The 24,776-nt window shown below is 36.8% G+C and overlaps 2 protein-coding genes across 3 annotated transcripts; both read left to right on the top strand.

Annotated features, from left to right (window-relative positions):
* The first annotated feature begins 441 nt into the window (after positions 1 to 441).
* Positions 442 to 23,756, top strand: LOC134796203 (uncharacterized). Of its 2 annotated transcripts, none has more exons than XM_063768235.1 (3): positions 442 to 1,102; positions 14,128 to 14,317; positions 23,600 to 23,756. In XM_063768235.1, the coding sequence occupies exons 1-3, from the start codon at positions 916 to 918 to the stop codon at positions 23,739 to 23,741; spliced, it is 519 nt and encodes a 172-aa protein (XP_063624305.1). In that variant the 5' UTR covers positions 442 to 915; the 3' UTR covers positions 23,742 to 23,756. The 2 variants fall into 2 exon arrangements, with proteins under 2 accessions (XP_063624305.1, XP_063624314.1); XM_063768244.1 differs by lacking the exon at positions 442 to 1,102 and adding an exon at positions 1,220 to 1,874.
* On the top strand, positions 5,542 to 7,437 carry LOC134795299 (uncharacterized). The gene is made up of 2 exons (XM_063767114.1): positions 5,542 to 7,063; positions 7,306 to 7,437. The coding sequence occupies exons 1-2, from the start codon at positions 5,573 to 5,575 to the stop codon at positions 7,342 to 7,344; spliced, it is 1,530 nt and encodes a 509-aa protein (XP_063623184.1). The 5' UTR covers positions 5,542 to 5,572; the 3' UTR covers positions 7,345 to 7,437.
* Positions 23,757 to 24,776: the final 1,020 nt, after the last annotated feature.

Here is a 24,776-nt window from a genome sequence, read left to right as displayed (position 1 = left end):
TCAGAACGTGTAAGTAGATTCTCTTGAGCTCCGAGAAAGATCTTTCTAATTGAGCATTTACATCGCAGGCGAGCTCCTTAACTTCGTACATGACCCTAAAGGGCCGGCAGAGGTCCCTAATACCCCAATTATGGACCTTTTTGAAACAATTTTATACGAAGGCCAAGGTTCTAGAAAATTCAATTTACTGTACTTTTCTTTTCAATTCAGATTTTATTTCATATTTTATTTTAGTTACCTACGAAACAATATGACCTTGAGCTTGGATATTCTAAAACCGAATTGTGCTGTGTTGTGGACTGTGCTATCAATAATTTGTTTTGAGTTCCGATAAATCAATACACCATCTCTTGAAATTGCGTAACGGCCATTGTGCACAATGTTGTATACCTACTTTTAAACCTTAAAATATGACGTGACGGGTTAATAACCATTTGTGTTGTGCAGGTCAGTTTCGTGTTATGTTAACGGATAAAAAACCAATTAAACAAAATTTCAAACGCCGAATAATTACATGTTGCTCACACAGGTAATTAGGGACGTAAGCGGGGAGATACATCAGCTCTATGATGCTTCTCAGTAAAGCGCAGTGATCTTTATGACAGCTTGCGCGCAAACACGTAAACATTCAACATTTTAAATGTAAAGCATTTAACCTTGTGTCACGACAGGTGATTAAATAGTAGCCTTCTTAATGTTAATCATTACGTTTCGAAATTTGTACATCTTGTTGGTCTTGGGTGATTGGACACGGTCAGTTCCACGTAGATTCCGAGCTAAGGTCGATGTGTTTCTAAACCGTGTGTGCTAAATTTTTCAGATGGAAACAAGAGACAATCGTGATCTGTATTTTAAAATATAATTTCTATTTCTGTGCCAGTTTCCACTTTAGAATCACCTTTATAATCGTAAAACATGAAATTGCTTAAATTGTGGTATGTTTGGACAGTGATATCCTTTTTGGTGTTCCAATTCGTTCTTGAAGGTTCTGGACAAGAAGCGGGATTTGAGTTACCAGTGCAATTAGTGGGATTCCCATTTATTATTATGGCCGTGAGACTTACAAATTTCGTTAAGAAATTATCTTACGCCTTAAATCCAGGTAAGACACGTAGAAGTAATACAAAAAAGAAACATACTCGTTTACGTAAAATTTCCAAACAATACCGAACTAGAACATTAAAAATACTTTTTCAAAAATTGCTAGGAAGTCATAAAACACAAACCATTGCACATAGAATACGTACTTACTTGCTTAGAGTAGAGTAGAGCACGCAGTTTATTTACAATATTTTTTTACGAAACGTAGCCGTAATGGGGATCAACCGGCATTATGACATAAGATTTCGATTGACCAACATAAAGACCGGCGGGAAAGGTGTTACGCTGTCACGTATTCCAGTACAATCCGAGCCGTACTACGAGTTAGTTTGGCACACTGCATCGGCTTTCACGCGCGAAAATAGAAAAGGGTTACAACGGGAGCGGACCTCTTTCGTGGGAGCGTAAAAATTCAAATTTCGAACGATACTTGTTAAAATTCAAATATTAGTGCGTTTTGTTGATGCATGTGACACTTCAACAATAGACATTCGAAGTGTTGTGAAACTGTTGACTACAAATTAGCAGTTAACATCTTCGGTTGAGTTAGGTAGTTGTCGTTTTCTTCTTGATTTAATACTTGTCTGCAATGGAGTGGAATAAAATATTATACACCGCTGGCCTACTAGTGATATTGTTAAGTTGTTGCGGTGATGTAAACAGTCAAGACGCGGCGTTTGAACTGCCGGTGCAGTTAGTGGGTTTTCCAGTCATCATTTTGAGTGTGCGACTCACCAACTTTTTGAAGAAACTCTCATATTCTCTAAGTCCAGGTTGGTACAATAAATATGGTACAAATACTTAAAATCCAACTGTTTAACAAAATTGTATAAGATAGAAATATACTTCTGCAAAAAATATATGCTACCTACCTACGTAACGAAGCATTTTGATGGTATTTGTTTTACTGCGCGTGGAATATATTACACATCCACCTATCCATGTTTCTGATATGCGTCTAAGGATTACATTTCTGTTGAAGTGTAGGTATTATCATAAACTATTTCACCTGCGGCGGTAGCACGGTCGCATTTTTATCGCTTGTCACCATGCCTGTCACGTTCTAACAAGTATGTAAGTGCGAAAGTGACGGGCATAGTGACTGGATAAAAAACCGGGCAAGTGCGAGTCGGACTCGCGCACAAAGGGTTCCGTACCGTAATGCAAAAAAAAAACAAAAAAAAAGCAAAAAAAAAAACGGTCACCCATCCAAATACTGACCACTCCCGACGTTGCTTAACTTTGGTCAAAAATCACGTTTGTTGTATGGGAGCCCCATTTAAATCTTTATTTTATTCTGTTTTTAGTATTTGTTGTTATAGCGGCAACAGAAATACATCATCTGTGAAAATTTCAACTGTCTAGCTATCACGGTTCGTGAGATACAGCCTGGTGACAGACGGACGGACGGACGGACGGACGGACGGACGGACGGACGGACGGACGGACGGACGGACGGACGGACGGACGGACGGACGGACGGACAGCGAAGTCTTAGTAATAGGGTCCCGTTTTACCCTTTGGGTACGGAACCCTAAAAATGGAACCATGCTGCGCCCGCTGGTACAGTTTTGCTAGGAGCGAACACTGTGAATAGGTATATCGAGTACGGCAAAACGTTTCTGGTTGAAGAAATGTCATCTTTGACACTGACAGATCATATCCATAACACATCCAGATCAAATTCATAACATGTTATTACAATCAGAATACGCCTCAATAGGTATGCAATAATTGCCCATATAGGATAATAGGATTGACATGACAAACAAATAGGCATTATACGGAATTATAATTGTAAAACCTATATTACTTGAAATTTATGCGGTGTCGATAGCACCAAAAATATGTATAAAATGTAAGTTTGTTACTCAACTACTTTCTGTTTCATTTAACTATCGCAACATCGCCACTTTACTTTTAATTTCATTCAAAGTTCAACTCTAAGAAATACTGTAGGAGACAATAGCGTGTTGTAATGTTTATTTCTAGGTACTTATTTACAAAGCGGTTTTTTACTCTAATTGACGACAAAATAGTTGGGTAAAAAGTATTAAATAAGTAGGTACATATTTCAAAGTACGTAGGAAGGTATAGCCTTGGTGTAAATTATTACCCATGTTGTTTTTTACCCGACTGCTGATGGAGGGTTAAGTTTTTCGATCGTATGTAGGCAGGTACTTATTAGGGTTGTAACGATACATGATTTAGCCGATACGATACCGATACCGATATTTAAAGTAAATAATCGGCGATACCGATACCGATACCGATATCGATAGCCTGGTAGTTAGTTAATCAATCAAATAAATAAAGAATTATATTCTTTATACGCATAAATCATACTTATGTTTAATAGACACTCGATTTTAAGAAGTGTGAAAAACGGAAAAATAAAAATAAAGAAAAATATATTCCTATTAGCAAAATAGCACGATTATAGCAGCTTCACTGTTACGTTGAGTAAGCAATATATCGTAGTAAAACTTACGTAAGTTTTGACACATCAAGTTAAAATTGAGGTGAAGAATATTCTTGCCCAATAAAATACCTTACTTTGGGTTGTTTACATTTTGTTATGATATCGGGAGTATTTAAATCGGCGATGCCGATATATCGGCCTGCCGATTATATCGGCCGATATATCGTATCGGTATCGGTATCGTTACATCACTAGTACTTATGCATAATATGTATTTACTATTATCATAAAATATTTATAATTTAAATTTAACGTAAGAGGTTAGAGAAAACAGGAAAACAATCGTTAAACGACACTCTTTGATTTAATTGCAAATTGCAAATGATATATGTAGAGTCCTATATGGTTCAACAATGTGTTAAATTGGGGAATATTTTTTTAATTAGCTCGTATACTTGTAGAAGTATTCTACAAGCTACAAGAAATACTTATTCCAACAGGATAATCATCGTACAACTTGGTAATAACCGTACAGTGTTATGTATCACTATCTATCAACTGATAGCACATGTCAGGCGCCTCATTACTCAAACATAAACCACAACGTCCAGAACTGGACATACTGGTTTCATCACCATCAAGGACTTCTTGTATAACCCATTTCTAATTGCATTCATATCGCACTTACAATGCGTTCATACTTCGAGTACTAGCTGTGTATTTATTATTTATGTGCTTACTAAAGACGAGTGAATGAAACTCTTCAATTAAAAAATAATAATAACTTCACTTGAAATAAATAGGTTTGTAATGTAATCAAATCTATAATTTGTATAAAACTACATTACATAAATAAATAAACTTTATAAGTAATTATAATAACAATCTATGTAGTATCAAGTACAGCCGACATATATTTATAACAATATTGCCATAGTGCGAAAGCCTCCGTTCCTCCGATATTTGAATGCGTTGTAAATACTTAGTACATGGTTTAACTTTAAAGAACCTAAGTATTGCATTTTTAGGTATAGCATGTAGCATTTTGAGCCGGTTATAATGCAGTGTGGTAAAATGTATGTATGTATGAATGTATTTATGTATGTATGTCACTTTATTGCACATAAACAGGTTTACATACAATGTGGTAGGTAAAAGTATTTTATACAGTTGTAAATTATCTATTAAATTATCTATTTTGTGCCGATATGCAATGCTTTATATTTACTCGTCTCTACCTATAGTTCACTTATACATTTATGCAATTGGCAAAGTATGAATACTATGCAAATCAATCGAGATAGCATAACATACCAACCTTATCATTATTAGTCTTATGCAAGGCATAATAACTTAACTGTGAATTTAGTGCATGTCAATTAACTATTCTTGAATAGCAAGATGTTACGCTCGTAATGCAGCTTTTTATGTTTAGCTGACTATTTTAAACTTACGTATTTGTATTTGAAATAAATATATAGTTACTGTTACGTTCTCTCCATAATAATGGTTCCATCAAAAACAGTAAAATTGCTACAATACCAATACAGTTCGTGATATAACGAAATATTTGAATAGCTTATCAAAGTTTAAATATTGAATACCTTTAAACGAGCAATTCTTGTTTATTCGGAAACGGCTCTAACGATTTCGATGAAATGTGCTATATGGGGGTTTTCGGGGGCGATAAATCGATCTAGCTAGTTCCTATCTCTGGGAAAACGAGCATTTTTGAGTTTTTATATGTTTTCCGAGCAAAGCGCGGTCTCCCAGATATTAATAAGTTAATAAAGTTAAAAAACTAACATCAGAGTTAAAATCAATCGGCCTAACTCTGAACTTTTCGAAATGCGAACTTTTTATTTTGAACCTGTTTCCGAACGTGATTATTTATTAATGTTAGCGTATTCGAACGGGTCCCTCCGTTCGTCCCGATTTTGTGATTATCTATATTATTATTATTGTCTGTTGTGAGCCATTAAGCCTAATAAAACTCATCACTTATAAATATATTTTATTATAAACATGGTGTAGAAGTGGTAAATAAAAATGGAAGCAGAAGAATATAAGAAACTTCTTGAGCAGCAGTCTCAATTGGTAGCCGTGATGCAGCAACAAATGCTCATGCTACAAGAGCAAGTAAAAAATGTCACATCGCCAGATGTTAAAAGCCGCGTGTCCGTGCCCTGGCCACAACCTTTAGAAGTAGATGATGGCGATCCTTATGAAAATCTTACCTTTTTCAAGAGCCGCTGGGAAGATTATTGCCTTGCTACCGGAATGAATACTTGGAGTACCGAAAAAGATGAAACAAAAGCCGGCCTTCTCCTCAGCGCAATCGGTAGCAAAGCCATGAAAAAATATATGGATTTTGGCTTGTCTGAGATAGAGAAGAAGAGTCAAAATGAAATATTAGCAAAAATGGAAAAGGTCATATTTCAAAAAACAAATGTAATATACTCGAGGTACTTGTTCAATATCAAAAACCAGAATGAAGAAAGCTTTGACGAGTATTTACTGGCTCTGAAGAAATTGGCTAAAAGATGCGATTATAAAGAGTTTGAGGAAGAGATTTTAAGAGACAGAATTGTGGTGGGAATAAAAGATGGTGAAGTGATAAAAGAGTTGCTAAAAAAGCAAGATCTAACTTTAGAAACAGCCATCAATATCTGTCGTGCTTCTGAGGGTGCTGCTGCACAAGTTGCAGATCTAAAAAAATCTGAAGAGGTCAACAAGATTATCAAAAAAAAGCTAAAGCTGGATAAGGACACACCTAAAAAGTGTAAATTCTGTGGAGGTGTTCATGTATATCAAAAGAAAGTATGCCCAGCCTGGGGACAGCGTTGTGAAGAATGTGGGGGCCGAAACCATTTTAAAAGGGTTTGTAAGAAGCGGGGAACGGTAAAAGAATTACAAGAAGACTCGGATGACAGTGTAATCATAGCGGAGGTGAGGCACAATGAAGAGTCAGGTCATGCTGAGGCACCACTGTTGTTCCATATTGGTGAGAAAAAACAGAAAATATACTGTGCTTTGGACACAGGAGCTGCAGTTTGTGTGATGGGAGCAGAATATTATAAAAAGTTAACGGGTCAAAAGGATTTATTGGCTTTGACTCCACCAGTAAAAAAGCTGAAAGCTTTTAACGGCTCTCCCATCATTAATTATGGAAGTGCATCCTTCATAGTCACCAGAAAGAATAAGGATTATAAATTAAACTTTCACATTGTTAATGTAAAACATGAACCGCTTTTATCAGAGAAAGCTTGTGTAGCTCTGGGCTTTATTCAATACTGTGATGAAGTATCAACAGAGCTGGATCGTTCTAAAGCAGAGCAAATAATGAAACAATATGAAGATGTCTTTGAGGGTTATGGCAGCCTCCCAGGTGAAGTGTCATTAGAGCTGGATGAATCAGTTCCGGCCCGGATTCAGCCTGCACGTCGAGTCCCAGTTGCACTAAAAGAAAAATTAAGAATGGAACTGGAACAACTAGAAGCTGATGGCATCATAGTAAAGGAGACGCAGCACACAGATTGGGTAAATAACATATTGATTGTTAGTCGTGATTCAAAATTCAGATTATGTTTAGACCCTATTCCATTAAACAAAGCTTTAAAGAGACCAAACTTCCAATTCACTACTCTAGATGAGATGTTGCCTGAGCTCAGTAAAGCAAAGGTTTTCAGCACTGTAGATGCTAAGAAAGGATTCTGGCAGTGCCGTCTTACTGAGAACAGTAGTAAACTGACTACATTTTGGACTCCGTTTGGTCGTTACAGGTGGCTCCGTCTCCCGTTCGGGCTCTGTTCATCGCCTGAGATCTTCCAGCAACAACTCACCAGTCTCCTTAAGGATCTAAAAGGCATTGAGATTATAGCTGATGATATTTTAATTTATGGAGTTGGAGAGACAGTTGAAGATGCCGTGTTGGATCATAATATTAAATTTGAAAAATTACTAATAAGGTTAAGAGAAATAAATTGTAAGTTGAATAAAGACAAAGTCAATCTGCTAAGAACATCAGTGAAATTTTATGGACATATGTTAACCAACGAAGGTCTAAAGGTAGACAAATCTAAGGTAGAGGCTATTAATAACATGCCTACTCCAACATCTAGTAAGGATGTTTTACGTTTTCTGGGAATGGTTGGATACCTTGGCAGGTTCATAAATAATCTCAGTATTCAAGCTACGCATCTTAGGAGGCTAACGAGAAAAGATGTGGATTTTGTCTGGTCTGAAGCAGAAGATAAAGAATTTAATATGTTAAAAAAGAAAGTTAGTGATTTACCTACATTGCAGTATTTTGATCTAAATAAAGAAGTGGTTTTAGAATGTGATGCCAGTGAATATGGCTTGGGTGCTGCAATGTATCAGAACAATCAGGTAATAGCTTTTGCATCTAGATGTTTGACAAAGACAGAAAAGAAATATGCTCAAATAGAGAAAGAAATGTTAGCAGTGGTGTTTGCGTGCATCCGGTTTAATCAATATGTAGCGGGCAATAGTAGAATTATTGTCAAGACAGATCACAGACCATTAATTAATATTGCAAATAAACCACTGATTGAAGCTCCAAAAAGACTACAAATGATGCTACTCACACTACAAAAATATAATGTACAGTTACAATTCATTCAAGGAAAAGAAAATGTTGTAGCAGATGCCCTATCCAGAGCTCCAGTATCAGAGGTATGTGACACTTATGATCTGGAAAATAAAATCAAGGAAAAAAAAGTTTATAAACTGATAAGCAAAATTTCAAGTTTAAAATATTTAAAGATCACAGATAAACTCTTAGAAAAAATCAAAGAAGAGTCCATAAAAGACACACTTTGCCTACAGTTAAGTGAATATATTATTAACGGATTCCCCAGATACATATCAGACATGCCAGCAGAGGTCAAGATTTTTTACAAATTTAAACATGAACTGTCCACATCAGATGGGCTCATCTTCAGAAATAACCAAGTTTTGATTCCAGAAGCGTTAAGAGCAGAGATGATGCAAAGAGTTCATGTCAGTCACAACGGAGTGGCTAGTACCCTTCGTTTAGCAAAGGGAAACATTTTCTGGCCTGGAATGTCGGGTGAAATAAAAAAATATGTTGAGAAATGTACATTTTGTATGGCACATGCTCCGTCACAACAAAAACTGCCTCTAATGTGTCATGACATACCGGCTTACCCTTTCCAATATGTATCCATGGATGTGTTTAGTGTGGGAGATCTAAAGTTTTTGGTCACTATAGATCATTACTCAGATTTTTTCGAATTAGACAAAATTTCTAATTTATCAGCTAACGAAATCATATCCATCTGTAAGAAAAACTTTGCTCGACATGGTGTTCCTCAGAGAGTATGCACAGACAATGCAACTAATTTTGCCAATGAGTCATTTAAGAAGTTTGCAGATAAGTGGAATTTCGAGCATGTAACATCATCACCACATCATGCAGAGTCAAATGGAAAAGCCGAAGCTACTGTGAAAATTGCAAAGAAGCTAGTACTTAACAGCCTAGAAACCAAAGAAGATTTATGGTACAGTTTACTTCATCAGCGTAATGTTCCTATAGAAATGGACAATACCAGTCCCTCTCAGAAATTATTTTCTAGAAGAACACGTTCTGGACTTCCTTGCCTGTTAAGACATTTAAAGCCAAACATAATTCCTGGTATTCCAGTTAAAATAAAAGAAAGAAAAGAGAAGATAAAACGAGAATGTGATAAAAGATGTGCTGAGCTGCCAGAGTTATAGGTAGGACAAGTGTTGTTACTCAACTTCAGCCCGAGATTGATAAGAGATGGAGTTTTGGTATCATCACGAAGAAACTAGATAAAAGATCGTACATAGTACATGTAAATGATAAAGCATACAGAAGAAGTAGAGTTCACATAAAGCCTTACAGTGGGGACATTATAGATGGTGGTCACCCTAGTCAGACACAGGTCCCAGATCACCAACCACTGCACGATAGAGAACCAGAGTTTACTGGCTTTGAATTAGTGGACGAGAACCAGAATACTAACCCTCTAGTGGTTCAGCCACCAATCAGAGAACAACATCCACCGATGGAACCTGAAGAGGCCGTGCGCCGCAGTGGGCGGGCTAAGACACAGCCACGTCATCTAAGAGACTATGTTGTATCTTGTTTTGAGAAAGGGAGATGTTTCCGAACGTGATTATTTATTAATGTTAGCGTATTCGAACGGGTCCCTCCGTTCGTCCCGATTTTGTGATTATCTATATTATTATTATTGTCTGTTGTGAGCCATTAAGCCTAATAAAACTCATCACTTATAAATTTATTTTATTATAAACAGAACCCTTCCTCCGATTGCAAAATTATAGAGGACAGCTTTGCTATGATAGCCCCCGGAATCAAAATTATTAGTGACAATCAGCTTCACCTTCTTGGTTGCCCTATTTTAGATCAATCTTTCGACGAATATGTCAATGCCAAAATCCAAAATTTTAATTCTGTTTCGGAACGCCTACTAAAAATTAATATGCATACCGCCTTTTCCATCATTCGATATTGCCTGTTCGTACCCAAATTTACTTATGTTCTCCGCTGTAGTCACCTTTGGAAGCATCCCACCCTACTTTTAAAACTTGACTCCTTAATTCAGGATACTCTGTCATCTGTTCTCAACATACGTTTTGAAGAAAGGCTCTCTGCCTATTCGGCACGGTGGCCTGGGTATCCGCAAAATTTCCAGTGTGTCGCTGCCTGCCTTCTTGTCCTCGGTGCATAGTGCTCAAAACCTGATTGGAGGCATTTTATCTCGCTCTCTCGAGACCATAGAGGCAGCACATTGCACCGAGGCCAAGAATGTTTGGTCACTAACCTGCAGCAACACGGACCCACCTGCCAATCCATGCTCGCAGAGGCAATGGGACGAGCCGCTCTGCCGTCTAGTACGGAATAATCTCGTTGATACGTCAACTAGTACGGCAGACCGAGCTCGTCTTCTTGCCACTGCGGAGTGGGAGTCGGGTCTGTGGCTACAAGCCCTACCCTCTCCATCCATAGGGACCCTATTGGACAACACCACCTTCAGACTGGCGACTTGTTTGCGCATAGGGACTGTAACAAACGTCCCCCATCACTGCCGTTGTGGTGCCATGGTGGACAAATTTGGACATCATGGGCTTTCCTGCGGCAGAAGCGCCGGACGCATACCCAGACACGCCAGCATCAACGACGTCATCCGAAGGGCCTTTGTCAGCGTCAAAGTCCCGGCCATACTCGAGCCCGTCGGTTTGGCTAGGGACGATGGCAAGAGGCCCGACGGTATGACGTTGGTGCCTTGGAAGATGGGACGGCCTCTAGTCTGGGATGCCACATGTGTTGACACCCTCGCGCCGTCCCACCTTCCGGGCACCAGCAGAGATGCTGGTCATGCCGCGTCCATGGCAGAAGACCTCAAACGCCGCAAATATGCCACCCTTGGCAGTAGTTATATTTTTGAGGCGTTTGGGGTCGAAACGCTGGGGCCGTGGGGGCCAAGCGCGCGCCGTATATACAGGGCCTTAGCGGAGCGCCTTATAGATGCCGCAGGGGACCAGAGGGCTGGCCTGTATTTTGCTCAACGCGTTAGTATTGCCATACAACGTGGCAATGCGGCCAGCCTTCTGGGCACACTGCCCATCGGCAGTGACTTGGGGGACGTTTTTTATTTATAGGCGTTTTATTTTAAGTTTATTTAGTTTAGAGATAGTTTGTATTATTATTTTTAAGCTAATTTAATGTTTTATATTTATTTAATAGTGTTAATTTAAATATATATTATATTTCCAAAAAAAAAAAAAAAGATTAATTTTAACATTTGAAGTAACATTAATTTTATTTGTTAAGGTGCTTTGTACCAATAGGTACCAATATAAGTATAGCATATATTTTAGTGGAGATTTAATAGGTATTAATGTATGTGCATTGATTACAAGATAAAAGTTGAGTACTAAGGTAAAATGCACCGGCACGTATGGAGGTCCAAGGGGGAGGCCTATGTTCAGCAGTGGACGTCTTATGGCTGAGATGATGATGATGATGATGACTAAGGTAAAATATATTTCAAATATTTCAATAATAGGGTAATCTTATCTAGTCTACCACGTTTCTAAAAGGCTGTTAAAGATGATAATTTGAGAGACGATAAATTGCAAGAGCCATAATTCTTGGTTTCCGCCGACCTCCGTTGTAAACTTTGCTGATAGTGATTAAAACTATTAAACTCATTTATTTAACACGCTTCCATTTAACTTTAGTGGTGAAAACATAGTTAGCGAAGTCAAATTGATCATTTAAATAACTTGATCTTTAATAGCATTTATTTATATTAAAAATCAAGAAATAAATCTGTTCTGAATGTAGGTACATCTAAGTCTTTGTGAATATTGTGTATTTTGTACCTACTCCTATAACCCCATTAAGAATTTGGTTTTACACATCTAATCTTTAATAAGATTATTTTTTAATACAACACGCATATATTACTAATTTATGGCTATACATAATGAAAATAACGAAGATAACCAAAGTAGTTATATGTGTATGGGTATATAGGTTACACCCACAATTAATTAATTAATGCACAAATTGTGTTCTCCAAACGTGCATTGTACCTACGTAAGAATTGCTGCTGATTGTCTATAACGTCCATATTTCGAAGACTAGAAATGTGCGGCTCAGGAAATGATAGATACTCGTATTAACGGAAATACAAGATTGTCAGATAATCTCAAGAAATGGTAGACGGCAGATCAATTGTGCAACAGCGGTTTTACCTATTACATTACAAGATATAAACAAGCACTAACTTGAGTGGATTTGCAGTTTTACGGAATATAAGAATTTGCGATCGGAATGAACCAGAAGCGGCCGTCGTTCTTTTCTTTTTAGGGTTCCGTACCAAAAATGTACAAAAGGAACCCTTATTTTAATTGGTATTGATTCGACATTCTCCGCGCAGTGCAAAGACATAGGTACACATCTAGTTGATACTTACATAATACATAGGTATTATAATAGGGGCGCACTGTGTGAATTGTCAAATAATCATTAAATAAAGTTGAGTTTTTTCCAGTTTGAATGCGACTCGAGGTAAAGTTCGTAATGATCTACACATATGTATTATTATAACCTTAAAAAAAAATGTGTTTTAAATTACCTATGTACGATACGTCGCTAACAGAGTTTTCAAGCAGGCTGGAGCCTGCTTTCGCATAAAACGACTTATTTTAGTTGGGTTATTCGGAAATTCTACTTTAAACATTTTAATTATTAAAATTTTACGTGTAGTCTAGAAAAACCTAAGGGTTACGCGAGTAAATACGTTCGTTTTTTCTAGAGCCCAGCACCATGGGCTTTGCAAATTGTTTTGATTTGATTAAAATACGTTTCTGAACGAGACCCTAGGTATAAGTGCTCGCAAGCCCAAGTAAAATAAAGCCGCTAAAATACGATGTGATAGCCGCGTATACTTACAACTTTAAATTAAAATAACCAAAGTCACAATTTTCGATAGAGCTAAAGTGGACTTAGCAGTCTCAGGCAGGGATGGTGAAGTTTTAATTAGCCCACTCGGCAAGGCTCAACGAGGCAGAAAACCATTTTGATAAACTGAGGTCATTGCATTTCAGCTTACCTTTGGTGAAAATTGCCTTTTACTACGGTACCTTCCTGGATATTTCCTTGTTACATTTGTTAAGTTTGTTTTGGGTATTATATTTTCTTCCACGTTTTTTCAATGGGTGAATCAACTTTTTTTGTGTTGTTATTCTGCCCCATTGTCCGAGGGACAATAGTGAAGCAGTTTGTTAAAAGACATGTTGACCTGTACCACGTTCTACTTACCTACATTCTTAGTAGATGACCCATTATAGAAATCACGTATAACTACCACTAATATGCACGTTTGGTAAATTTAAATAGCGTAAAATAAAGATATTAGAAGTGGTTTTCCCCTGGACAGCTAAACGTAACCACGGCAATTACTGATACGTAACTACTAAAAAGTTGATTCACCCAAATAACTTATAAGTTTCTTTTGGAAATGTTTTAAAATACGGTAAATACGAGTAAACATAACTATTCTAGTGGAGTTGGATTTGTGGTTTAAGCCTTAAAAACTTTTTTTTCATTGGTACAGTGTCGCAATGTGAAGGTTAATAAATAGATGGATGCTAATTGATCCTCGTTGCACCTAATACTGTATTTGCATCGCTAGATATGCACTTTCCTAATACATTGACGTATGATAGACCTTGCCAGTCATTTTCATCACTTACCGAATACTTACTAACTAGTCTGTGACTTACCAATATTGTGCGATCTATTGCGTTTTGTTCTTACGATAAGTTGATAATTTTAAAGTTCGGCTTTAAGTCTTGGTCGGAATCGCTTACTCTGAAACAAGAGGGTAATTAGAATGTAATAATCAAAGTTTAACATAATTTAATAAGGACTTCCGATTAAGACACCTGTATCAGGATGTCGCGCTGCATAACAAATAGTCAAACACGTTCTAAAGTACTAAAAGAACCCTTCGCTCAGTCCATAGAACACCGTGGCTCAATCTTTGTCTTTGTCATTCCAGCCACATACCGCTCGCGCAATCGCCGGCAGCTGGCCGCTGACACCGACCCGTTCGACGCGGCGGAGGTGGAGAAGTACATAGTGGGCGAATTCGGCGCGCGAGCGTGCGTGTTCGAGCGCGTGTGCGCGCATTACGCGGCGCGCGCGCAGTGGGACCCCAAGCCGCAGATGGACTGGCCGGACGTCTTCAGGTGACTACAGGCCTATTCGGATTTCGAGATAATCACAAGATCTTGAGACGATTTAGAGATCAACTAGATCTACATTAGATATCGACTAGATGTGACTTGGGTATCTAAGTCATAACTTGTCGAAATCGTTCAAGAGGAACGATTTCGACAAACCTCCAGAATCGCGGAAACCTCAAATTTGACATATCTATCTTACAAATATCTTTAACTTATCCGTATCGTAACTTGATGAAGTCTAGTAGAAATCTAATTTATTTTCCGAATCGAGCCGTTACTTAATTATTACTTAATTTAGTAAATGCTTGACGTCATCATAACGTTAAATTGGTGTAAGTTTATAAACCATTCTGATAATTCACAAATCTGATGTCAAATCATTGTTAATTAGTCTTATTTTTTTCATATTTCCTAAATTGCTATTTGTTATTATAAATTATTACCTGTTACAAGTTACAACACAACTTGGTGACAAACCCGTTAATAGTCGTCAATGCTAAACTATTATAATGAATACCATTTGCGTCATAATAATAAGTCACACCTGTCCTTGACATACAATACAACAAAGTGTGATGTTAGGCTGAAGAGGCTTCAAAGTAAGCTCCTCACCTTTAGACTTGGCCTTCGAAGCTATTTATCATTATAAAATTTATTGCAATATCGGCTAAAACATCACTTAGAACATTTATCCGCACTTATACATATGTGCCTAATTTTATAATGCAAATCAACAAACCCAAACATCTAGTAACAAATTTCAATATTAGTTACTAACTTATTTAATTAAAACACCACCACATTAATTTTCTTGTAGACTAAGAAACTAAACGGGTTTACTAATATGTGGCCGAAAATTGTATGGCAAATTATCACTACCCAAACTATTTTTTCCATAGTATCATTTGGCAAAACTATCAGATGGCAGACCAATGTTTCGCATATATAACATGTCGCAAATGATTATTTACAATATTATTGTATGGCAAAATATTTAGTTGGTCATGTTTCAAAATGTCTTTTATTGTTATGTCAAATGTATTGATAGGCATAAATTATTTTTCGCCTAATATTGTGAATAACCTACCTATCCCTGAGAGCAGTTTCGTTTTTAGGGTCATAAAAAAAATAACCCTAACCTACCTATCTCTGGGAGCAGTCTCGATTTACGGGTCATAAAAAAAAATAACCCTAACCTACCTATCTCTGGGAGCAGATTCGTTTTTAGGGTCACCAAAAAAAAAATAACCCTAACCTACCTATCTCTGGGAGCAGATTCGTTTTTAGGGTCATCAAAAAAAAATAACCCTAACCTACCTATCTCTGGGAGCAGATTCGTTTTTAGGGTCACCAAAAAAAAATAACCCTAACCGACCTATCTCTGGGAGCAGTTTCGTATTTAGGGTCATCAAAAAAAAATAACCCTAACCTACCTATCTCTGGGAGCAGTTTCGTTTTACGGGTCATAAAAAAAAATAACCCTAACCTACCTATCTCTGGGAGCAGATTCGTTTTTAGGGTCACCAAAAAAAAATAACCCTAACCGACCTATCTCTGGGAGCAGTTTCGTATTTAGGGTCATCAAAAAAAAAAATAACCCTAACCTACCTATCTCTGGGAGCAGTTTCGTTTTACGGGTCATAAAAAAAAATAACCATAACCTACCTATCTCTGGGAGCAGTTTCGTTTTACGGGTCATAAAAAAAAAAAAAACCATAACCTACCTATCTCTGGGAGCAGTTTCGTTTTACGGGTCATAAAAAAATGCTAAATATAGTTGTGATCCAATAAAAAGTATGCGAAATTTCAATTTGGGCAAACGTTATTTAACAATAAATTGTTAGATATAATAAAACATTTGCTTAGTAACTATTTTTCTAAATAAATCGTGGTAATGGTAAAATGAACATCTGCTAAATAAAATTGTGTTCAAATAAAAATTATGCTAAATAATAATACGCTAAGCATTGGTTTGCCAACTAAAAGTACTGCAATAAGTTGGTTGGGAAGTGAAATTAGGCGAAAAATATTTCGGCGAGATGGCAGTACACCAACTAAACGAAATAGAAGTTTAGGTAAAATTCGCGGTTTACTCATCAAACCCACTAACCCGGGGTTAACCAGTTAAACCGTTAACTCAGTGTCAAATTGTACTGGTAACCATGGTAACTCCACGTTTAACCGGTTAACCCCAGGTTGGGATGGTGCAAGTGGCTCTAAATGTTTCATGGGTTGAACACACACAATTTCCCCAAGCGTCCGTCCTTGACCCAGCTGTTTTATGCACCATGCTTTAAGAATTACCAAACTGCATGCAAATTGGGCATTTCAATGCCATGTCCGAACTGTGTATCCAGGCCAGCGACTGGCTAAATTGCCGTTCGTTAAAGAATGCAGCAAAGTGTGTCCAGTGAACTCGAGTTGCTGTAGGGTTGTCGATCACCTTTATTCTATTAGCGTGAAAAAACGTGGTGTTAGAGCGTGTAGCAATTGAAGGTTATGTTCGAAACGACATGCGTTTTACGTAGGTAAATTTGCTAAAATTGTAAAAAAAATAATGAAAATAGAAGTGATATTTATTGGAAAAGTATTTTTGCCTTAAAGTACATAAATACAAAAGGTCTTTTATTACGTTAATTACAGATATATTAATCACACTTATTCTAAAAATATATTACTTAATATTAACTATAAACTAAATAATTAAATTAAAAGTAATAAAATAGACTAAAAATTTACTATATATTCTAATACACATTTTTAAGATGGTTTTGGAATAACAAAAACTCTAAAGTGGCCACTTAATACGTAACAAAGCATTGATTAGAGCCGCATTGTATTAATTACACGTCTACGTAACGTTACACAACACGGTTGTTCGTCAAACCATGCACTCGTTTAACTAACAACACGTCACGCATCGGACTTGTTATTGTCTCATAGTCATAGCTACTAACGACAATAAAGCTGGCCTTAAAAAAGTTGCATTATCACTTTGTATTACACGTTTGTGGTAAGACTAATTAGGAATGGAAAATTCTAGATAGACTAGCTGAGTAACAAATGATTAGTGACAGCCCTAACACAAGTAGGCCGCCAACGGCGACGTAACGCTACGCAACACGGCACGGGTCATCCGAGCCACGCACCCGCTGTCGTTGGCTGCTACACCACGCATTCGGAAAACATAATTAGCGACCTTCGTTATGTAACGATAGTACATGTGTATTAGGCATGCGTGTGCTATGGGTGCTAATGGGAATAAAGGATGACTCACGCTAGACCGGGCCGAACCCGGGCCGGGGGGTCCGACATGTCATGCTATGACGGCTGATCGGTGATCACGTTCGGCCCGGCAACGGCCCGGTCTAATGTGAGTCATCCTTAATATTGTAAGACCTTGTTTTTCCTAATAAATTAGTGTCTTCCATAATGCCTTGCATGGCTATAGTTATAGCGCACTGTCCTAAGTCAAAATCTAGTTTCCTATTTTCTTCGTGAATACTAAAATGAAAAACTGAAGGAAAGTCGTTTTTAACTTAATAATTATTGTGTATTTCAACAACAAATAATGTCAAAATACACAATAGGTAATAGAAGTCCTTGTTGATTATGGCCACCTCAACACAGTAGCATGGCCGTGACATGTGAACGAGCAGTCATGCTAAACACTAATAATGATTACAGGGCTGTAGTTGTGTTGTGAAATCTACCCAAGGTTTGTGGAATCTCGCCTGACCAACAAAAAGAAACTGTTAATTAGGAAACTTCCTGATTCGCAGATTAACCGGTTATTATTGTTTGTACAGAAAGACCAAGTTTCATTACTAATCATCGAGTTGTACAAACTTTTAAACAGGTTTCTAATAATAATAATAACGACACGGACAATTGGACACGGCGCGTATAGTACCTACGTCGATTCCTCACTCTGCGGCTCTGACCACCGGCAGCTTGGGCCCTGCCCGGCTGCCGGCGGAACCCTAGGTTAGGTTTTTTTTAATGTGTTTATATGTATTTTTTATTGTTTTTTTATGTGCTTTTGTATTTTACTTTTATATTCATGTTATAAACAACCTAACTTAAGAAGAAAAATGAATAGAGAGAATAATAATATAAAGTATTTGTAACTTACATATGTTATATTTGTATCAAGAGTACATATCGTTATTAAACTCTTTTTAAAGAAGGTAAAAAAGAAGTAAATATCCATGCTTCTGATCACACAAATATTACTTACTACCGACTAAATAGGCTTGCAACATCGAAATTCCTGTCTGTTTAGTTTGGCCTAATCGATTGCACATTTGATATATATTGCACAATAAATGAATCGCGAATAACTCAGTTAACCTTCAATTTAAGTAATTAGGAAATGTTAATTGACTTTAACTTATAGCATATCTAAACGTGGCATTTGAATAAAGTCGTTAATTTATAAGCCTAGGTATTTGAAATGATACTCGTCACATTTATTTTAGAGTTTCGATATATGTACTAGTACTTTTTCATAACACACATACTCATCATTTTTTTTAATATGTACATATGCGAATTTTATATGGACTTGAATTTGGACATAGTTGTAATTTGTGGTCTGTGAACCAAAGTTATCTAAGTTTACGGAACTAGGCATTAGATATACAACCACATTAATGGCTTATTTATTTTAGCGCGTCATTCCATTTAAATTTACATTACTCTAGCCAATTTTTATACAATCGTATGGCATTTTACAGTAAGTATCAGATACCTGTAGTTCGTTTTTTTTAGCATTAGAAATAAGGTAAACAATCTTGATGTGTATTTTAATTGAAAAACACATTTTAAAAATAAGTTACGGCAAATATGTAACAATTATGAATCTAATACGATCATTTATATTGTTCTGCTTTCATAAGTATTAGTTACTGATTTTTAAAAAGCGTTTTTCAATTAAAAGACATGTCAAGATCGCTTACCTTCTTTCAAGTTCTTTCTAATGCTAAAAAAAACGAACTATACAGATAAATCATAAATCGAACCCCAGAGAATTAACCCACTCGAGAGCTTCGTCGTTTAATTTGATCAAGTCCTCGTCTGGGAGCCTCCAGTATTATGCCAAACTTAATTAAAAATTAATAAGTAAACGAAAGCCATTACACCGTCCATGTGTAGTTGTGTACGACCTACTTTTGCACCTACATACCCAGTTCAGCGTTGCATTCTTACATGAGATGAGCAAACCATCCGAGTACTGCTCGGCTAGTTGAACTGCATTTGTGGCGAGTCTTATGCAATAATCCGCCAGCCACTTTCACTGTTCAAAGCTTCACACAGTCGACTCTAACTAAGAGCCAAGTTGGTTCACTCTTGGATAGCTCGCCTGCTAAACTATTTGTTTATCTCGGTCGGTACAATTCCAGTCGTTGCACATTTGTGCTAAGTTCTAGTTTTTAGTTTTTACGTGGTAAAGAAAAGCGACAGTTATCTGGACAGAATAAACATGGTTTCTGTATATAGGGTAGTTTAGCCGGTTGTCGGCCAGTTAAGCAAAATTTCGAATTCACATGTATTTTATGAACAATATATTCGACCAATCTTTGTCATTTTGTGATTTTTTGACTAGAAATATAATACACTTACCATGTTAGTATCAAAATCCGTTATTAATTACAACGTTTTCTTTATATAATTAAAAATATGAAAAAGTAGCAATTTAGCTGGTTTTCAGACACTTTTTTTGGTTCTCGGCCGCTTGTTAACTAGTTGTCGGCCGCTGTTATTTATGTTTTTAAATTACTCTTATTTCACTATCAATAGGAATTATTTTTGAATAAAACAACAAATATTCAATGGTACAATGTATTACATTAAGGAACGGTAATGGGAACTTTTATGGTACCTACATCTCGTAAAGAGTTTTCCAAAACATACTCAAAATATTAAAATAAGACATTTTGTAGCCTAACTAATAGCAGCGTGCGTAAGTCCGGAGGTTTTTATGGGTCGGTAACACCCTTGAAGTTACAGGCATCCATAGGCTACGGTAACTACTTATCACCAGTAATATTTATCATTCTCTTTTCGGTGAAGGAAAATTTCGTGAAGAAATCGAATTAATTCCAATAGACACATAGGTGGAAGGTCAGATGGCAGTCATTTTCGTAAAAACTAGGCTCCTATGAGTCGTGACAACGCTAGGAAGATCATGAAGACAATACATCAAAAATAACGAAAATTCTTCGACGCTGATAGTCAAAACCTCATCTTCTTTTTGAAGCATCTTGTTAATATAAAAATAGTGTAAAAATTATTTATTTTTCAAGGGCCGAAAACAAAATAAATTTTACTTGTTTCTCGGCCGTCATAAGTTAGCTAGGCCGAAAACTAACTTTTTATAATCCTGTTCTTGGCCGCCAAATACAAAAGATTTTAAAGCAGATTTTAACCAATTATTTGTTAATAAGCATGCGGCCGAGAACTAACTACATGAATTACTTGGATACAAATAAGTATTATTTGTAATATTTATTTTGTTGGCTGTCTTTTAATAGGGAAGATAATCAATTAAAAATTACGTGCCTCAATCCTGTTCTCGGCCGGGCGGCCGAGAGCTAAATATCTTTGCGAAATTGCATTTAGCTACCCGACCATCAAATTTAATTGACTTATATAAAAAAAATCGTACATTAAAATCATAATAACATAAATTCAACTTATCCACAATGCACATTAACATCAACATGGCCTCAAACCCACGAAAACAATATTTTTACTTACCTTGAAAAAATATTGAATCACAATTTTTTTTACAAATTTGTCCAACATCCACACTTGCTAAATTGCTTTGGTGCACTGACGAGCCAATCAAAACGTTATCAAGCTAACAAATTTAGGATATGTCAATGTCAACTTAATTTATCCAACTACCCTCATTTTTTCAATAAATACGGTAAAGTTGTCATGTTATTACAGTTTTACTACGTAGTGGCCGAGAACCGGAGGTGGCCGGTAAACCGGCTAAACTACCCTACGCACCATTACAAACACAGATCTAAATAATGTCTTTTAAGCAACAAGCAAGCCACAATGAAGAGAATGACTTCATTTTTAGGGTACCGTAGCCGAAATGGCAAAAACGAAACCCTCATAGTTTCGTCATTTCCGTCAGTCACAGCCACAGCCATTTCAATAAAGTGACGCGACATCTTCTCAAAAGAAACCTTACAACCTTCTTAGAAATATTATTTGTCTGTTATGTGATTTAAGTACCTTGTTTATGTAAAACCTTTTTTTGTGTACTCATTTCTTCCGGTTCCCATTTGTGTAAAAGGATTTCGCGTGAAGTGTTTCCAGCCTTAAACGATTATTTCACCCCATTTTCTCATATTAGAACATTTGCAACCAATGAGGGGATCCGAGTATTAGGTCGGAATGTGAGCAATCTCAAGTATACGTGTTCATGCATGCATTACTGTGAGCCTTCCACATGAAACCGTGAAATATTATTATTATTATTATATAATTATAGGCAAGCAGCTATTTAGCTAATGAGCCTATGTCACACAGTGTCCAGTACTATATAGGTAGTTCAAAGTTTGTAAAGTCATATCACATCACTAAGTAACATCGTAAATATAAAATAATTATTTTCACACACTCACGTAGTATCAGGTTGAAAGCATCCAGACAGGGTTGTTACTAATAATTATTCTGCTGTAATGCATTGGTATTTATTAATTAGTATTAAGTTATATGCATACGAGTAATACTGTTTAGTTTGAATAGGTTATTCGTGTATGTTCCTATTTTGTCTTATTAATTAATTATGTACGAGTAATTAATAGCGTAGTAACAATGACCATAATACATTATACTTATAAGAACTTAGGCAGATACATATAAAATATCCAACTTGCCAAATACATACGTGATTCCCGTATTACTTTTATAAAATAGTTGGGTACTTACTTTTATATATATATTTTCTTTCATACAATTTTATTTACAATATATATACAGTGGTACTACTAAACGAAATTAATAACTAGCTTAAATCTAAAATCGGCCCTCGCTGTATCGCAATGCTGATACGTTGTGCGAGGTAGCCGCCAGCTCTTTGGTCACCAGTTACGTCAACCAGACGCTTCGCGATTTCTGCGAACAACTTATGCGCGCTGGGACCCCATGGACCTAAAGTTTCAACTCCAAATGGTACAAAATGGTACTCTCTACCGAAGCTCTTATATTTGTCACGTTTTAGAATTTCGGCGCTTTCCGCCGCTCCGCCCGCTTTTACAGTAGTCCGTTGGAGGTGGGACGGTGCCAGTGTGTCTACGCAGGTAGCATCCCACACCAACATCCGTCCCAAGCTCCAAGGAACTAAGGACACTCCATCGGGCCTCTTGCCATCATCTCTGATAATGCCAGTCGGCTCAAGAAGAGCAGGCACATTGATGGTGGCAAGAGACCGACGGACTATGTCATTAAGCGACGCATGTCTCGAAAAACGGCCTGCACTTTTTTGACAAGATAATCCGTGGTGTGCCAGTCGGTCCACGTCCGTGCCACAAGAGCATATGTGTGGCGTACACACCGAAACCCCGAGTCGCAAACCAGTCGCCAGTCTAAGGGAGGCCGGATCCAAGAAAGTACCAGTATTGGGCGAAGGATGGGCATGTAGCCAGTAACCGGCTTCCCAGGCTCCGACCGCCAAAAGCCTCGCGCGGTCTGAACCTGTACAGTTGTTTAGGAGAGTATTGTAAGTTAAATCACAGTAAACATTATCCCAACTCCTTTGTGAATGAATTTGGGTTGTCTAGAAATTGTTTGCCTGGGCAAGCAATTTTAAAAGCATTTTATATATTATATTTGTTCATAAAATGAAATGTACATAGGATGTCAGATTGTAAGTGCTGTTAGTTTCGAAATTCTCTTATTGAAATTAGTAAATGTTGAGATATGCACGTCGTTAAATATTTCAAAGATGTGAGCTTAGCACACATCGGTATCGGTATCATAATAATCGGTATGTAAATAATGTACCTACCCAAAATTACGATATAGGTAATGATGTAAAGTATGTATACAGATTAATACTTAGCTTTAAAATTCTATAGTTACCTATAATGAGCCCCACTCTATACAGGAAAAGAAATTTTGTCATAGCGAATTTTTTCTATTTTGGACATTCAACGGGTCTGTTCCTATTAAGCACGTCCTTTTACTGCGATTTTATTTCACGGTGGTTATATGGAATATTTTTAGAAGACCCGTAGAATAAATTTACTTTTTTTTCCACAGTCACTATAAGCGCTCGTCAGACCAGGCGAAGGACTTCTACCTGCTGAGCGTGTTCCTCGGCGACATCGTGGGGTCCCCGCAGCTCTGCCACCAGCTGGGCAAGCGGAGGAGCTGTGATGAAGGACTCTTGGAAGGTTCCTAGATATACTTCTAAACTCTGAATCGGTATAAAACATTTAAATATTAATATTTAAATTTGTTATAAACTTTTCCTAATATGTATTATTTAAAATACATGTAATTATATTTTAACGTAAGAAATGTAAATAAAACTAGATTTCCTACCTGAAACCCTTGCACACACATGCACCTAAATAATGTATAATAATTTATTAACTTTGTACAAAAAGGTGTACACTGTATTTAAAGCTCAGAATGATAAAAAATACTTTTATCCACACCACCCAAGTAGCACAGATTAGCTGTATAGCAGCCGCATAATGAAGTACGAATACGCTTGAAGCTGGAATATAAAAGCTGCATAAGAGCTGTATATGCGTCTTTTCAGCTTTTATAACTCTTAAATGGGCACAAATTAGGCAGCCTTAAGTTCACATGGCTACTTAAGAGCGTTGTAGCAGCATTTTAACGGAATTATAAGGGGTAACAGGAGTTATAAGAGGTGTATATTGACTGGGTAAGAGACCACCAGTTACCCTTTATTCAGCTAATATGTCACATGTGCGCCCTAATACCGGGAAAGATTAACGTTGGGCTGAATAAAAGATAATTAATAACATACTTTTACACCTCTGCCTTAAAAATCAGCTATTATATTTAGTACCTATAGTGACGACGAACGCAGAGGTGAACATATTTATATTGAAGCAAAAACGTTAAGCGCAACGACACCATAAGTCATTTTGTTAAAGTGTTTAGTTAAATGTTTGTACATGATCTTTTATATATGAATGCGAAAAAGATGTTTGGGAATGCAAGTTTATTGACATTATATATATACATTATCTAAGAAAATTTCAGTGCGCCACGAAAATAATCAGTATTTATTTAAATTAATGATATACATAAGCTATGTGTAAAAACTATTTCAGTGCTTTGGACAGAATATGAGATAAAAAGTTAATAATACGTTATAGGAAGTACTAATCTAATGATTTAGGTTAAGAACTCAGGCACAAAACCTTATTGTTAGCCTTAAATGTTGGAAAAGCAATTT

Source organism: Cydia splendana, chromosome 1 (genome assembly GCF_910591565.1).
Source record: "Cydia splendana chromosome 1, ilCydSple1.2, whole genome shotgun sequence".
Taxonomy (NCBI): domain Eukaryota; kingdom Metazoa; phylum Arthropoda; class Insecta; order Lepidoptera; family Tortricidae; genus Cydia; species Cydia splendana.
The sequence above is the reverse complement of the archived record's forward strand: the minus strand, read 5'-3'. Positions and strand labels throughout refer to the sequence as shown.

Coding starts and splice junctions, on each gene's coding strand:
- LOC134795299 (XM_063767114.1), top strand. CDS start 5,573: ATGGAAGCAGAAGAATATAAGAAACTTCTTGAGCAGCAGTCTCAATTG. Junction 7,064..7,305: donor AGACGCAGCACACAGATTGG/GTAAATAACATA, acceptor TGGTCGTTACAG/GTGGCTCCGTCTCCCGTTCG.
- LOC134796203 (XM_063768235.1), top strand. CDS start 916: ATGAAATTGCTTAAATTGTGGTATGTTTGGACAGTGATATCCTTTTTG. Junction 1,103..14,127: donor ATCTTACGCCTTAAATCCAG/GTAAGACACGTA, acceptor TTGTCATTCCAG/CCACATACCGCTCGCGCAAT. Junction 14,318..23,599: donor GACTGGCCGGACGTCTTCAG/GTGACTACAGGC, acceptor TTTTTTCCACAG/TCACTATAAGCGCTCGTCAG.